This window comes from Pipistrellus hanaki, assembly GCF_964339955.1.
Source record: "Pipistrellus hanaki genome assembly, chromosome: 15".
In the NCBI taxonomy this organism is placed as follows: Eukaryota; Metazoa; Chordata; class Mammalia; order Chiroptera; family Vespertilionidae; genus Pipistrellus; species Pipistrellus hanaki.
The window spans coordinates 51,203,026-51,219,102 of NC_140517.1; the positions used below are offsets into that span (position 1 = coordinate 51,203,026).

Consider the following 16,077-nt stretch of genomic DNA (forward strand, 5'->3'; position numbering starts at 1 on the left):
TGGGACCTGGGGACCTGGAAGGGACACCAAGCCCAGAACCCTAAGTCTAGGTCCGTGGTTGGCAAACTGTGGCTCTCGAGCCACATGCGGCTCTTTGGCCCCTTGAGTGTGGCTCTTCCACAAAACACCACGGCCTGGGCGAGTCTATTTTGAAGAAGTGGCGTTAGAAGAAGTTTAAGTTTAAAAAATGTGGCTCTCATAAGAAATTTCAATCGCTGTGCTGTTGATATTGGGCTCTGTTGACTAAAGAGTTTGCCGACTACTCGTCTAGGTCAAGGGTCATATGAGTGGCACCTGATTTTGGCATCCAGTTGAATTGTGGGTGATAGGCCCTTCCATGCATAGGTTCCAGAATGTGCAAAGGCTTGAAACGAAGACTAAGCCGAAACCGGTTTGGCTCAGTGAGTGTTGGCCTGCGGATTGAAAGGTCCCAGGTTCGATTCCAGTCAAGGACATGTACCTTGGTTGCGGGCACATCCCTGGTGGGGGTTGTGCAAGAGGCAGCTGGTCGATGTTTCTCTCTCATCGACGTTTCTAGCTCTCTGTCCTTCTCCCTTCCTCTCTGTAAAAAAAAAAAAAAAAAAAAAAAAAAAAAAGGAATCAGATGAAGTAAAGGTTTGTATTAAACACTTGCAGTTATGAAAGCACCATCAGCTGACAGAAATTCATAGTATGAGAAGTTAAGTTCATGAGGAATATAAAATCATATATTTTCCTATTAGGGTATGAGATATTTCAGAGACCAGTGCATAACTGGACCTGTGAGGAGTAGTTCAAAATGAAGACTACTTTAAAAAAATAGTAAAGGGTATGGACCAGGGAGGAGTTTTAGATCACTTATTTATTTTATTGAAGATAGAAGAGTAATTTAAAAAAGGTGAGCCGGGCCAAAGCCGGTTTGGCTCAGTGGTAGAGCGTCGGTCTGCAGACTGAAAGGTCCCGGGTTCGATTCCGATCAAGGGCATGTACATTGGTTGTGGGCACATCCCCGGTAGGGGGTGCGCAAGAGGCAACTGGTCGATGTTTCTCTCTCATCAACGTTTCTAGCTCTCTATCTCTCTCCCTTCCTCTCTGTAAAAAATCAATAGAATATATTAAAAAAAAAAAAAAAGTTGAGCTGAAACTGGTTTGACTCAGTGGATAGAGCGTTGGCCTGCACACTGAAAAGTCCCGGCTTCGATTCCGGTCAAGGGCATGTACATTGGTTGTGGGCACATCCCCAGTAGTGGGTGTACAGGAGGCAGCTGATTGATGTTTCTCTCTCATCGATGTTTCTAACTATCCCTCATCCTCTCTGTAAAAAAAATCAATTACTATATATATATATATTTATATATATATATATATATATATATATATGATGTTCTTAAAAAAATTTTAAAAAAAGGTGAGATGTGGCTGGAGCATATTTACTTCTCAATCACTCACCAGGATTTCTTGTGACCCTTTGTTGTGTGGCCTGGTGTGTTGCATCCAGTTTGGTTGACTTGCTTATGGGCCTGAGCGGGCATCTGTGAGACTCACTGGGCATGGGGCAGAGGGCCATGGGCCGTGGGACTTGAGTCGTGAGGGCTGTGAGTGGAGAAGGGACATCAAGTGCAGCAGCAGCAGTAGACGTGGGCTCTGGATAACTGAGATCTGATGTGGTTCTCAAAAGGTGAGGTGGAAGGAAAAACTATTTTTGAGGTCTTCATAGCAAAACTGAAGGCTCCGTTTGGGTGTGTGTGGGCAATCAGAGTCAGGTTAGAGCTTGATACTGTTTGAACTTGTCATGCCTTCTCTGCAACACACATGCTGAGTAATGACTAAGACCAAGGAGATGTCTGTGGGAGCTGGGCTAAGGAGCACAGGTGTGGGAGAAGGAGTGATGTGGTCTTTGAGAGGGCATGTGAATTCATGGCCACAGCTCCCTGATGTTGTCATAGAGTGAATGAAGGTTGAGTCCATTTCTGGTGATAACTGGATTACACAACATGGGGAATTTTAGGGTAATTCCTGAAAAGATGGGTGTTGTGGCGCTACATGCCAGGTCCAGAATTTAGGTGTCAGATGGGTGCACAGCTGCCTGTTGTTGTTGGGCTGATACAGTGATCTATAGGAATGGGATAGCATCCATCAGTGTCACCTGGGCTTGGTCATTTCTATGGGCTTGGGGAAGGGTAAAGGGTAAGAGAGAAATACATTACAGAGTTGGTGAGTTAGAATGTTGAAAAGAAGGTGATTAGGAACATCCCCTCCTCTACATGGAGTACATGTGTTGTGTTTGAAGCTGTGACTCTGGGAATGAAGCTGTCTGAGAAGGGGATACAAAGAATTATGTGGAACAGGTAGCACAAAATTTTGGCCTGAGCACCCTAGGAATCGAAAGGGTGAAGAGTGATGCCTATTTTTTTGGGTCTTGAAGGGAGAATGTGTTGGACAACAAGAATATTGCACCATAAGACCAGTGTCAAATCCCTCACTTCTGTCTTCATGGCCAACATTTATCTGTACCCTATATTGGTGACACCCATAGCATTAAACCATAAGGTGAGGCCCTGAAGTCAGGTATAATCAATCTGGGCATCTGCTCTATTCCTGAGATAAAGACACAGTATCGGTAGGAATATAAGGAGAGAGTGACTTTGGTTCATGCAAGGTCTGTTATCTTCTGTGATGTGGGGAGTGGAGGGAGCAGGTGGAGAGGGAGAGTGGGAAGGATGATGAAAGTAAAGCCTAAGAGACAAGCTGATCATTGACTGAACTTCTCCCTTATGACAGGACATGGACTTTGAGGATGTGGCCATCGCCTTCTCCCAGGAGGAGTGGGGGCTCCTGGATGAGGCTCAGAGACTTCTGTACTGCGAGGTGATGCTGGAAGTGTTTGCACTGGTCTCATCTGTAGGTAAGAGCTTCACGTTGTTTCCGTGTCCTGAGGTGATGGCCTCTCTTCCTTTATTCTCAAAGCATAACTTTCTCTCTTCCGCAGCCAGGCCATAGCCTCTGCTAATTCCTGCCCCTGTCTTGCAAATGTGCCGTGGCTGCCATTGCTGAGCTGTGTGGAGAGCCCTGACCAATGGACTCTAGGAACATCCCTGGCACCCATTCCCTCAAAAAGGGCAGAAAGTATCTGGGAATCGGGAGTCTTACAGCAGCTTAATGGGTCCCATCTTCCTCTTCCTCCCCCTGGAAGGGTGACAATATCCACATTTATTCCCTTCTTCCCTCCTCCTCTGGGGAAAGGTGCTTTATGACAGCCTCTGCCAGGTTATGTTCTTCACTTCCATGAATCTTGGGCTATTCTTGTAAGACCCTTCTTCAGTTGTTTGTAATATTACCTTTGCTTAGTACTGTTGCGGGCCAAATTGCTCTGGTCCAGAGCTGGCTGCCCTCCTCCATTGTCTTTCATTAATACTTGGAATATTTAGGGTTTATGCATCGGTAGAATAGAAGATTCAGGGAAAACCTGTTTTTCTTTTCTATTTTCTTTTTAAAAAATATATTTTATTGCTTTTTTACAGAGAGGAAGGGAGAGAGATAGAGAGCTAGAAATGTCGATGAGAGAGAAACACCAATCAGCTGCCTCCTGCACATCCCCCACTGGGGATGTGCCCGCAACCAAGGTACATGCCCTTGACCGGAATCGAACCTGGGACCCTTCAGTCTGCAGGCTGACGCTCTATCCACTGAGCCAAACCGGTTTCGGCAAAACCTGTTTTTCTTATAGAGTGAACATGCAAGATGGTCTGAGAGGAGGTCTGGCCATGCTAAGTGACAACTGGGGGAAGGTATGACATAATGGTCATGGTCAGATGGTACAAGGAACCAACTGATTTTCGACAGTGTTTCTGGGCAGGTGCCACTGGCTACACCCCATTTCCGCCTTCTCTTTCCCATACTTGACACTTTTCTGACTTGCGTTTTATCTCTGATTTCTTGGCCTTTGATTACCTTCAACTTTGTCACCCTTTTGCATCACCTGTCCCTCTACACTGTTCCCTGTGCAGAATTCTCCTACATGGACCTGCACATGTGTGTTGAGGCGCACATTCATGGTTAAGTAGTCCTGGAACACCTGCTACTCGTTTATTGAATTTTACTTGGAATAAGATATAGCCAACTTTCCTCACAGCTTGCCTATGTCATCAGCAGACCAGCCCTACTGAGCACTGTTAGCAGAAGACTGAGTTGGAGATGTATCTTCTCTTCCATGGTCCTTGTCATGTTTCTGGTGAGGTGTTCTCTATTTTTTGACCTTCAGAGATTCAGGCTTTCACAGGATCTTCTTATATCCTTCTTTGCACATTTCTCATTTTCAGACAATTGCATAGAACCCATGTATTATGTGCAAAACACTTTAGCAGTGGACTTCCCCTGTCACCACAGTCAACATTCACTTTCCTCCTCATTTCTCTCTCTTTTCAGGTTGTTGGCATAAAAGAGATGATGAGGAGGTCTGTCCTGAGAAGATCATATCTATACAAGGAGAGTTACAGTTCAGGGCTTGTGAGACAACTCCAGCAACTCAGAGGACCCATCTGTGTAAGCGGTGTGTCTCAGTGTTCAAAGATATTCTGCACCTGACTGAGTCACCAGGGGCAGACTTTGAGCAGAAAGGCTTCTTCCGTGATGCACGTGTGAGAGACTTCTGTTTCAGTGCAAACACTCACCAGCAGCAGACGGATGCCAGTGGAGAGAAGCCCTGGAAAGAAGCTGTGGACGGGGCCTCGTTTGTGACCAACTTCAGCTTCTCCTTAGCAGGGCTGCCTTCAACCAGTGGGGAGGTTGGGGAAGACTTCCCAGCCATCTCAGACCTTCTCCAGCACCAGGCCCCTCTCAACACTGAGGAGCCACACAGTGGCAGTGAGATTTCACAGGAATATCTTGGTGGAAAAAGTCTTCGCCAGACTTGGAACTGTGAAAATTCAGGCAGCCACAACCGGAAAGTCGTTCAGCATCAGGGTGCCTGCTCTGGAGAAGGGAAATATGAGTGTGACAACTGTGGGAAAGTTTTTAAACGAATCTTTCATCTCATTCGACATGGGAGAATTCACACTGGAGAAAAGCCCTACGAGTGTACTGATTGTGGGAAGTCCTTTGGGCAAAGGTCCGACCTCATTTTACACCTCAGAGTTCACACTGGGGAAAAGCCCTATGAGTGTCGTTATTGCAGGAAGTCCTTCAGGCAAAGCTCTCAGCTCATTGAGCATCAACGTATTCACACTGGAGAAAAACCCTACGAGTGTGCTGATTGTGGGAAATCGTTTAGGAGAAAGAATAAGCTCCTTAACCACAAAAGAATTCACACTGGAGAAAAACCCTTTGGGTGTGCTGATTGTGGGAAATCTTTTAGGAGCAATAATACTCTCCTTAACCACAAGAGACTTCACACTGGAGAAAAACCTTATGAGTGCACCAATTGTGGGAAGTCTTTCACGAGAAGCAGTGACCTCTCCGAACACAAGAGAATTCACACTGGTGAAAAACCTTTTGAATGTAGTGATTGTGGGAAGTTTTTCAGACGAAAGTCTACCCTCTCTCGACACTTCAGAGTTCATACTGGAGAAAAGCCGTATGAGTGTAGTGATTGTGGGAAGTCCTTTAGACATAGACCTACACTCATGGACCACCACAGAACTCACACGAGAGAAAAGCCCTATGAGTGTACTGGTTGTTGGAAGGCCTTTGAACCAAGGTCCGACCTCATTTCAAACCACATAGTTCACACTGGAGAAAACCCAATATGAGTGTAGTGATTGTGGAAAGTCCTTCAGGCAAAGCTCTCACCTTTCTGTACACAGGAGAATTCACAGTGGTGAAAGACCTTCTGAGTGCAGTGATTGTGGGATGTTCTTTAGACTAAATTCAACACCACACAGTTCATACTGGAGAAAAGTCGTAGTGATTGTGGGAAGTTTTTTAGATGAGACTGTAACCTTATTCAACGCCACAGAATTCATACCAGAGAAAAGCCGTAGGAGTGAAGTGATCGGGAAAGTCCTTTTGACAAGGACATTTGCTCCTGGACCACCACAGAAGTCACACTGCAGAAAGGCTTTATGAATGTACTAAATGTGGGCAAAGTTTTAGCAGCAAACCTAGCCTTCTTAGGTATCTGAGTGTTCACCCTGGAGAAAAACCTTAACTGTGCAGGGGATGGTTTATCTTTCTCACTCGACAACACTGAAGGAGACTTGAATCCAGTTACCTGAGTATAAACGACTCTGATCTGAACATACACTGTGGGAAAATTCCTCATAAGTGTGAGGTACAAGTGAGGCTTGAAGGAGCTGCATTGCACCTGCTATCTTCCATGGACTCCACCTCATTGGTGTCACTGTGAGGATTTGTGGCTGAAGTGACCTCCTCCACCACCTGGCTCATCTGAACGGTGTGCCTCAGTCACCACCCCTGGTGCTCAGGGAACGGAATTCTGTGTTCTCCCTGGTGCTTGAGAAATTGATGAATACGCTGAGCTCTTGGCGGGATCTTCATTCCTTATTCTCTGACCCAGGTTTCACCCAGTGCTCCCATCCTCAGCTAAGAAGTGCAGCCTCTTTCAGGGACATTGTGGGTCTCACATCATGCTGTGATGAAGTGTTTCAGGTTCCAGTTCACCAGCCTGCAAACCTCTTGTTGTCCTCTGCTCTGGTTTATGATCTTTTTGTAAAGGGTTTTTATCTTTTCTACCTTTAATTTTTTTATTTTTTTATTTTTAATTTCCATGGGATGATTGAAAGGAGTAGTGCTCTGTCAGAATGAAGAGGTGAACAGATATGGTGAGGTCCCAAACATGTTGTGCTTTGCAAAGCACAGCATGATTTCAGATCAGCACTCCTTGTCCAGTATTGGCTCTAAGAGAAAGTCTGCATGACTTTGTGGTTCTAATTTTCAGCCTGTCGCCTCTATTATTGGTGATGTCATGGTCACCCAGAAAAAGGAGGACACTCATGGTCATATTGTAGTGCTTCTGTGAACAATATGAACTTTTCTCTGTTCACAGTATTTATCACACAACTCTCAGGAATGTTTCGGGGGATCCTCCCCACTTACTGTAAAGCAGCCCTGTGGCCATAATGTGTAAAATTTCGTAGGCTGGTGTCATTTGCTATAAGACACTGAGGTTTAGGTTGAAACACAATTAGGACAGAAACACTGTGTTCATAGTGAGTGGGAAAGACTGCGGTAAATTCGGTGAAAAGCACCTCTTCTGAACATTATCCACAAATGGTCAGGGTCATTGGATCCTGTGATATCTGTGCACAGATATTCTCTGACCTCCATCGCTGTTCCCTGTGTCTGAAGTCATTGGCAGAGGAAACTAACAGTTTTGCAGACTTTTGTGGCTGCTCTAGGGTATTCACCTCAAGGTGTGTTCAGCAGGGAAGAACTCAAAGCTAATCCTGTAATGAGTAACAGGCTGTTTCTTTTGTAACCATCATTTTAAAATATATATATATTTTATTGATTTTTTTACAGAGAGGAAGAGAGAGGAATAGAGAGTTAGAAACATCGATGAGAGAGAATCATTGATCAGCTGCCTCTTGCACACACCCCACTGGGGATATGCCCACAACCAAGGTACTTGCCCTTGACCAGAATCGAACCTGGTACCTTTCAGTCTGCAGGCTGACGCTCTATCCACTGAGCCAAACCGGTTTCAGCTCATCATTTTTTAAAATTCTGATGGCAGTAGTCTTCACTGATTTGCTTCCACTGAACAAAGCCTGGTTCTCCCGGGAAATTAAGAGAGAGATGGTAGAGCCCACATAGGGTTGCCATTTTAATTTTACAACAAGACCTTTATTTAGAAGTACTTTGTAATGCTTTATTTTGATATATTTATAACTGAATTGTAACCAGATGTACTTTTCTCTTGTGTACTATTTGGTGAGCTGGGACATATGGATCAAGCTCTAAAATAGTTACGTGAAATAAACTTCTCTCTCACCCATATACAGGTTAGGGCAAAACCAGGCACGTAGATGTGAATATGCAAAACACAGAGTTTACTCTATTTTTCTAAATAAGTATTTTATATATTTTAAAACATTTTTATTGACTGTTCACAAAGAGGAAGGTAGAGAGAGGGCAAATGGTGACATTAGAAAGAGCCATCAAACAGCTGCCTCCCGCACGCCACTAACAGTGCATCCAGGCAGGCATTGTGCCCTGAGCTGGAATGGAACCAGTGATGGTGCCCAACCAACTAAGGCGCACTGGCAGGGAACAGTTTCTTGTATTTTTACTAGAGGCTGGGTGCACAAAATTTGTGCATGGGCCGGGGAGGGGGTATCCCTCAGCCCAGGCTGCACCCTCTCCAACCTGGGACCCTTAGAGGGATGTCCAACTGCCCACCAAGATTGGGCCTAACTGGACAGTCAGACAACCCTCTCACAATCCAGGACTGCTGGCTCCCAACCGCTTGATGCCTAACTGCTCCCCTGCTGGCCCAGTTGCCTCTAGCTGCCCTCCCAGCAAGCCTGGTCGCCTCCAGCTACCCTCCCCCGCAGGCCTGGTTGCCCCCAACTGCCCTCCCCTGCAGGCCCAGTCCCCTCCCCCCAATTGTGCTTCCCTGCAGGCCTTGTCTCCCCTGCTGGCCTGATCACCTACAACCGCCCTCCCCTACAGGCCTGGTTGTTCCCAACTGCCCTCCCCTGCAGGCCCAGTCCCCTCCCCCCAATTGCCCTCCCCTGCAGGCCTGATCACCTACAACTGCCCTCCCCTACAGGCCTGGTTCCCCCCAACTACCCTCCCCTGCAGGCCCAATCCCTTCCCCCCAATTGCCCTTCCCTGCACGCTTTGTCCCCCCTAGCTGCCCTCCCCTGCTGGCCTTCTTGTGGCAGCCATCTTTGACCACATAGGGGTGGCCATTTTGTGTGTTGGACTGATGGTCAATTTGTATATTACTCTTTTATTAGATTGGGTTTTTAAATTGTATAATTTTCATGCCAACAGTTCTACTTTTGCCACACCCTGTATTGACATCCCCCTGCCCTTTCATAATCTCTCTGCCTTCCCCAGCCCTCCATGCTGTCATTGATCTTCCTTCTTTACAAGATTAGTTTACATTTTCATAATTTAATGGTCACTAAAAGGTGTGTGTGCTCTTTAACAAAGACTGGTCTCCTTCATGCTACACAGTTATTTTGAGGTTCAACACTAATGCTCATGTGAAAAGTTATATTTTATTGGTGAGTAGTAGTATGTTGGGTAATAAATTTATCTTATTGGTCTGTCTATGGTTTTGGTTATTTTCAGGTTTGGGGTAATATAAACAAATCTGCTGGGGATGTTTACCTTCATTTCTTTTTATAGAGGTATATTATCAAACTGACACAGTGTAGGTGAATGTTTTCCCTGTAAATATATCTGGAACTGTGATCTAAAATAGTCATTCCCTTTGCCATCCCACCCATCAACGGTAATGAAAATTCTACTTTTTCCACAACCTGCCAGCACATGTGGTTTGTAATATTTTTAAATAGAAGGCTGAGAAATGAGTATAGTGTTAACTTGCTTTGTTTTAATTCCATTTCCCTAAGAATATTTTATGGCAAGTGTTTTTTCATGTGTTTGTTTACACTGTCTTTATCTCGTTTAGTGAAATGTCTGGTCAGAATCTATATCCAATTTTTAAAATGTATTATTTTAACCAATAGGAATTAATTGCAGCATCTAATACATTTTCATTTCACTAATTTGTCAGTGACTCAACTGACTTCTTTGAACTATATATTTTGAACTATATGTTTTGACTACTAGAAGCAAAGTTGTTCTTCACAAACTTAATCCTAAGTGCAATTTTAAAATTATATTTTTTATTTTTTAATTTAATTTTTAATAGATCTTTATTGTTCAGATTATTACAATTGTTCCTCTTTTCCCACCCATAGCTCTCCTCTACCTAGGACCCCCACACACACACCTCCTACCCTTACTCCCCCCCCCCCACTGTTCTCATCCATAGGTATATGATTTTTGTCCAGTCTCTTATCACACTCTCCACACCCTATCTCTTCCCCTCTCCCTGGGAATTGTCAGTCCACTCCCTTTCTATGCCCCTGATTCTATTATATTTACCAGTTTATTCTGTTCATCAGATTTTTTTATTCACTTGATTTTTAGATTCACTTGTTGATAGATATATGTATTTGTTGTCACTTTGTGGTTTATAATTTTAAAAAATATATATATTTTATTGATTTTTTTTACAGAGAGGAAGGGAGAGAGATAGTTAGAAACATTGATGAGAGAGAGTCATCGATCAGCTGCCTCTTGCACGCCTCCCACCGGGGACGTGCCCACAACCCAGGTACATGCCCTTGACCGGAATCGAACCTGGGATCCTTCAGTCCACAGGCCGATGCTCTATCCACTGAGCCAAACCGGTTTCGGCTGTTTATAATTTTTATCTGATCCTCACAGTCAATTGGCCTGGAGGTCCAGTCCTCCCAGTGGCACCAACAGCAATCAAAGCTTAACTACAACAAGACAGCACACAGTACACACAGAGGTGCACCAAGAGTGTCCACCTCAGGTAACTGGGAAGGCTGAGCAACTGGTCCCTATAGGACACTTAGCACACAAAGCCACTCTATCGACACAGGAAAGCCGCCAAAATGCGGAGACAAAAAGAACATGCGAGGATTTGTGGCTGGAATTCTTCTGAATTCATGTTGTGAAAGCTTTTCAGCATGAGTTCTAGAACTTAAACTCTCCAGGCCAACCTCTGGCCCACTCCAGGCTGCTTCCTGTTCCTGATCCCAGGGACCCCCTCTATAAAGACAGACCAACACATGTTTTTTCTCACAAGGGCTGGTGGATAAAGTGATGGCCCACACTCGCTTTGGCTTTGTTGGGTCAATTAAATGTTGACACATTTTTTATATTGTTGACTATAACAGACTGCTCCTAATTACTCCCTTCCCCCCTTTGCCTCTGTTTACCTTCCACCACCAATTCTGGGCCCTCACCACCTTATTGTCTGTGCCCAGAGGCTGTGCATATATGTATACACTAGAGGTCCAATGCATGAAATTCGTGCAAGAATAGGCCTTCCTGCTGAAACCGGTTTGGCTCAGTGGGTAGAGCATAGGCCTGCGGATAGAAGAGTCCCGGGTTCGATTCCGGTCAAGGGCATGTACCTTGGTTATGGTCCCATCGCCAGTAGGGGGTGTGCAGGAGGCAGCTGATGGATGATTCTCTCTCATCAATGTTTCTAACTCTGTCCCTCTTTCTTCCTTTCTGTAAAAAAAAATCAATACAATATATTAAAAAGGAAAAAGAGAATAGTCCTTCCTTCCCCTGGCTGCTAGTACCAGCTTCCCTCTGGCACCCTGGACCCAGGCTTCCCTCAAAGCTCCTATTTTGTTTGGAAGGATGTCTGGTCTAAATAGGACATAATGCTTTTATTATTATAGATATTCTTTTTAAAAATATATATATATTGCTTTTGAGAGAAAAAGAGAAAAGGAGAGATGGAAACATCAATGGTGGGGGAGAGTCACGGGTTAGCTGCATTCTGGATGCCCTGAACCCCCCACCCTGAGGATTCAGCTGGCAAACCAGAAGCAGCACTGAGGAGCAACAGCCAAACGGTAAGGAGCAGCAAGCAGGCAGGCGGTAAGGGGTGGAGGGGTCCTGGACTCAGAGGGATATCTGCCGATGGGCATCTGGATATCCCACAAGGGGTCCCAGGTTGTGTGAGTGCTCAGGAAGGGCTGAGGGACACTTCCCTCAGCGCACGAATTTCATGCACCTGGCCTCTAGTTCATAATAAAATAGTTCAGAGTCCGCAGGCCGACACTCTATCCACTGAGCCAAACCGGTTTCGGCTATAGGATATATATTTTAGACCGAGAAAGAAAAAGAGAAACATCAATAATGAGAGTGGATTTGCATCCACTCCACACTGGGAATTGAACCCAAATGCACTTGTGTGCTATGACCAGCAATGGAATTGTGACCTCCTGGGTAATAGGTTGATGCTCAGCCACTCAGCAGTACCAGCTGGGCTATCTTCTTTTGAAATATTTTAAATGTGTATTTAAAAATATATATTTTATTGATTTTTTACAGAGAGGAAGGGAAAGGGATAGAGAGCTCGAAACATCTATGAGAGAAACATCGATCAGCTGCCTCCTGCACACTCCCCACTGGGGATGTGCCCGTAACCAAGGTACATGCCCTTGAATGGAATTGAACCTGGGATCTTTCAATCAACAGGTTGACGTTCTATCCACTGGGCCAAACAGGTTAGGGCTAAATCTGTATTTTTTATTGTGTTTTTTTTTTAAATATTTTTATTCTTTACAGAGAGGAAGAGAGAGGGAGAGAGAGTTAGAAACATTGAGGGGAGAGAAACATCCATCAGCTGCCTCCTGCACACCTCCTACTGGGGATGTGCCTGCAACCAAGATACATGCTCTTGACCAGAATCGAACCTAGGACCTTTCAATCCACAGGCTGACATTCTATCCACTGGGCCAAACATGTCAGGGCTAAATCTGGGGGGGAGGAGGGGGGGGTTGTTTTTTTTAAAAAAATATATATATTTTTATTGATTTTTCAGAGTAAGGGAGAGGGATAGACAGAAACAGTGATGAGAGATAGACATCAATCAGCTGCCTCCTGCACACTCACTAGGGATGTGCTTGCAACCAAGGTACATGCCCTTGACCGGAATTGAACCCGGGACCCTTCAGTCCGCAGGCTGAGGCTCTATCCACTGAGCCAAACCAGCTTTGGCTTTACTGTTGATAATAGTATACATGTCTCCCATTTCCCCATGTATATGGTCTTTGGATGATCTTTCCCAGTTCTCCCCCTTCCCCGGGGGGAGGTCCATCAGTCTGTCCCAGGTCACCAGGGCCCAGTCTGTCCTCGGGGCCCCTCTCCTCCCTCCCCAGCCCCCCTGGCAGCCCCAAAACACCTTGTTCCTCAGGTTCCTGGGCTGGAAAGCCAGCCCTCTCCTGGGCGGCTGAGAGAACTACATTTCCCAGAAGGCAACGCGGCTACGCAGGGCCTTTGGAGCCAGTGCTTCCGGTTAGGGCGGGACTTCTGGCGTCTTCCTCGTTTCTGACATTTTAACTTTTTGGAACTGTTCTTGCCTCACAGGCTTCGCCGCGCCGATCGCCAGAAGGAGGGGCCGTAGGGGGCGGCGTCCCGCCGGGCAGGGTGTCTGAGGCGGGGCGCCCCCACCCGGCGGGACTGGGTCCCCGGGCCCCCGCCTCCTCCCGCGGACAGAGCGGCCCCAGCGGCCCTCCCGCCTCGGGGCGGCGCCGCTCAGGCCGCAGCCCAGCCCGCCGCCCGGAGCAGTGAGTGCCCGTGGGGGCCGCAGGGGGCGGGCTGGGCCCGGAGGCCGGGGCGGAGGGGGCGGCCGGCCTGTGTGTGTCTAAGGGACCGGGGGCTTCCGGGAGGGGCCTGTCCTGCTCAGGGCCGGGCTGGCTGTGCGCACAGAGGGACGGAGCCCGAGGGGGCGGCGGCCCCGGCCCCGGGGCTGGGCCAGGCCCCGAGCAGCCTGGGCCCCGGGTCCTGGCGGGGGAGCCGGGCCCTCAGCGCCTTCAGCTCCCACAGGCCCTGCGGTCAGAGCCGCTCAGGGGCCGGGCTGTGGGCTGAGGTCAGGGCCTCCCACTGCGGGGGCCTCAGGCTGTGGGGCCCGGGCTGTCCAGCCGCTCCTCCTGCCCCGGGACCTGCAGTCCCTCAGCCCAGGGTCCTGAGGCCACGGCTAGGGCTGTAGGAAGTGGACCCTGGTTTGGGCACCGGGTGGGTGAGATGTGGGAGGGCCTCCCAGGCACAGGGACCGGGATGTGCAGAGGCTGGGAGTGAAGACTGAGCTGGCTCAGCAACTGGCAGGAGCACTAGTTCTTAAAAATATGTGTGTGTGTGTTTGTACATATATATGTATATACGTATATACACACATACATATATTATATGTATATGTGTATATATAACACACACATATATACACACATATACATAGTATATTATTATTCGTACACACACACACGTCTGTGTGTGTGTGTGTGTGTGTGTGTATAAGTTGTCCCTGTGGGAATGAAGCTGTGTGAGAAAAGTATTGTTCAAAACATATACATATATTATCATATGTATATGTGTGTATATATGTGTGTATATAACACACACACACACACACATATATATATATTATACGTATACACACACACACACACACACATGTATATAAGTTGTCCCTGTGGGAAGGAAGCTGTGTGAGAGAAGTATTGTTCAAAGAACTATGTGCATCAGGTAGTGCAGAGTGATGGCCTCAGCACCCTGGGTTTGGGATTGTAAGAGTGAAGTGTGATGCCATGTTTTTGGTGTCTTTGGAGGGATTTTCTGTGGGACTGCCTGACATAACCAGTGTCAATCACTCACAGGCCCTTTATGGCCAATATCTCTCCTTACCCTATGTTCTTGACACACACTCTACTCACAAGAGGCACTGTGGCCTACATGTGAGGCCCAGAGCTCAGGTAATCTCTCTGCTCAGCTGCCTTTATTGTTGTGGGAAGACAAAATAGCAGCAGGAATTTAAGACGTAAGTGACTTTCATGGGACCACGGCCCGCTATCGTCTCCAATGTGGGAGCAGAGGCAGTAGACGGGTGTGGAGGGCCAGAGATATTACACACTTGGGATCTTAGGAAAGAAGCTGATCATGGACTGAGCTTTCCCCTTCATGACAGGATACGAACTTTGAGGTTGCGGCCATTGTCTTCTCTCAGGAGGAGTGGGGGATGCTTGATGAGGCTCAGACTTCTGAACTGTGATGTGATGCCAGGGTGTTCTGTACCTGTGTGTTTCTGTGCTTGTGGAGTCTGTTTCCTGTGCGTTTGTGTGTCTCTGCACCCTAGAAACAAGCAAATGCATAGGCATTCTCTTCTGGGGTGATGGAGAGGACCATGTGTGTGAAAAGCCACGGCCCTCCTGGCTTGCGGGTTCAAAGGCTTGGAGAAAGGCTGACGCGCAAATGAATACACAGGGCAAGAATAAGTAGAGGAAGGTGCCTACTCAGAGCATCACTCCTGGACCCTTCACAGCCCCAAAAGACGCTGGTTCCATGCAGTGGCCTTCATGGGGCCCATCAAGCATATCAGGTTCTCCTACTGAGCCCTTGGTGTTTGCGGCAGCCCTGTGATGTATTTTGACCAATGAAATGTGGTGCGAGTGAAGTCCGTTACCTCTAACAGAAGAATCTAGGAACACTAAGACTAGCCATCCTCTATTTCCATTTCTAATAATACGTAGTAGGTACCAACATGGTGCTTCTACTTTATCCCAGTCCCAGGGTAACCAGGGTGCTCATGTGGTATGAACTAGAAAGATACCTTCTTTAGTATAAGCCACTAAAGTTTGGGCCTTTTTGTTACCCACAATAACATCTAGCCCATTTTAATGGGTATTCATCCCCTATTTTACCCTCTAGGAGGCACCAGAGTCTAACATTAGAAGCCATAGCTTTGTTGTTGGAGACACAGGGGTGTGACTTCCAGCCCTGCATTTATTAACTCTACAATCAGGCAATTTACGTTGAGTCTCTGAGCCCGGGTTTCCTCCCCATAAAATAGTCGGTTAAATCATCCCGGGTGTGGAGAGGATTAAATGACATAATACAGGTAAAGCATCGAGTCCGACCTGGTATCTGTAGTAAACATTTGGTAACGCTTACCTCCTTAGCTTCACAATGGGGACTGACCATAGACATCCAGACAATGTAGGAAATGTCAATTTTTTGGCCTAGGTGCCATGGCTAGCCTGACAGCTGAACCGGGCTGAGGTAGGGAGGTGGGAATTAAGAAAAGAAAGACAAGAAAGCGGATCAGGAGGGCTGCAAGCCATTGACAGACTGCAGCAACTTTATTAATTGCATAATGTCTTTTATATACAAGCACTGAATGGGAGGTTGGTTAAGAGGAATGTACTCTTTGTTCCTCTTAATAAAGGAGAGATAGAGCAGAAGGACAGATTCTCAGTACCGTAAATCTCGGTAAATAGTTATAGAGGTGATGGTGATGATATCTCTGGGGGCAAAGGCCATAATTTTGCTTCCTCCTTTATAATCTGCATCAAT

The 16,077-nt window shown here is 46.6% G+C and overlaps 1 protein-coding gene across 6 annotated transcripts in view; it reads left to right on the forward strand.

Moving 5' to 3' along the window:
- The window catches only part of LOC311633563 (zinc finger protein 418-like), a 79,218-nt gene that overhangs the window by 11,599 nt on the left and 51,542 nt on the right, over window positions 1–16,077 (forward strand). The window contains exons 2-3 of one of the 6 annotated variants that reach the window (XM_084906353.1): window positions 2,761–2,884; window positions 4,405–9,219. The exons of 3 other annotated variants lie outside the window; for them this stretch is intronic. In XM_084906353.1, coding sequence (XP_084762479.1) covers window positions 2,764–2,884; window positions 4,405–5,726 — 1,443 coding nt within the window. In that variant the 5' untranslated portion in view covers window positions 2,761–2,763 and the 3' untranslated portion in view covers window positions 5,727–9,219. Of the gene's footprint in view, window positions 1–2,760; window positions 2,885–4,404; window positions 9,220–12,954; window positions 13,299–16,077 lie in introns of those variants that run through there. 2 more of the 6 variants (XM_084906359.1, XM_084906352.1) reach the window with 2 other exon arrangements.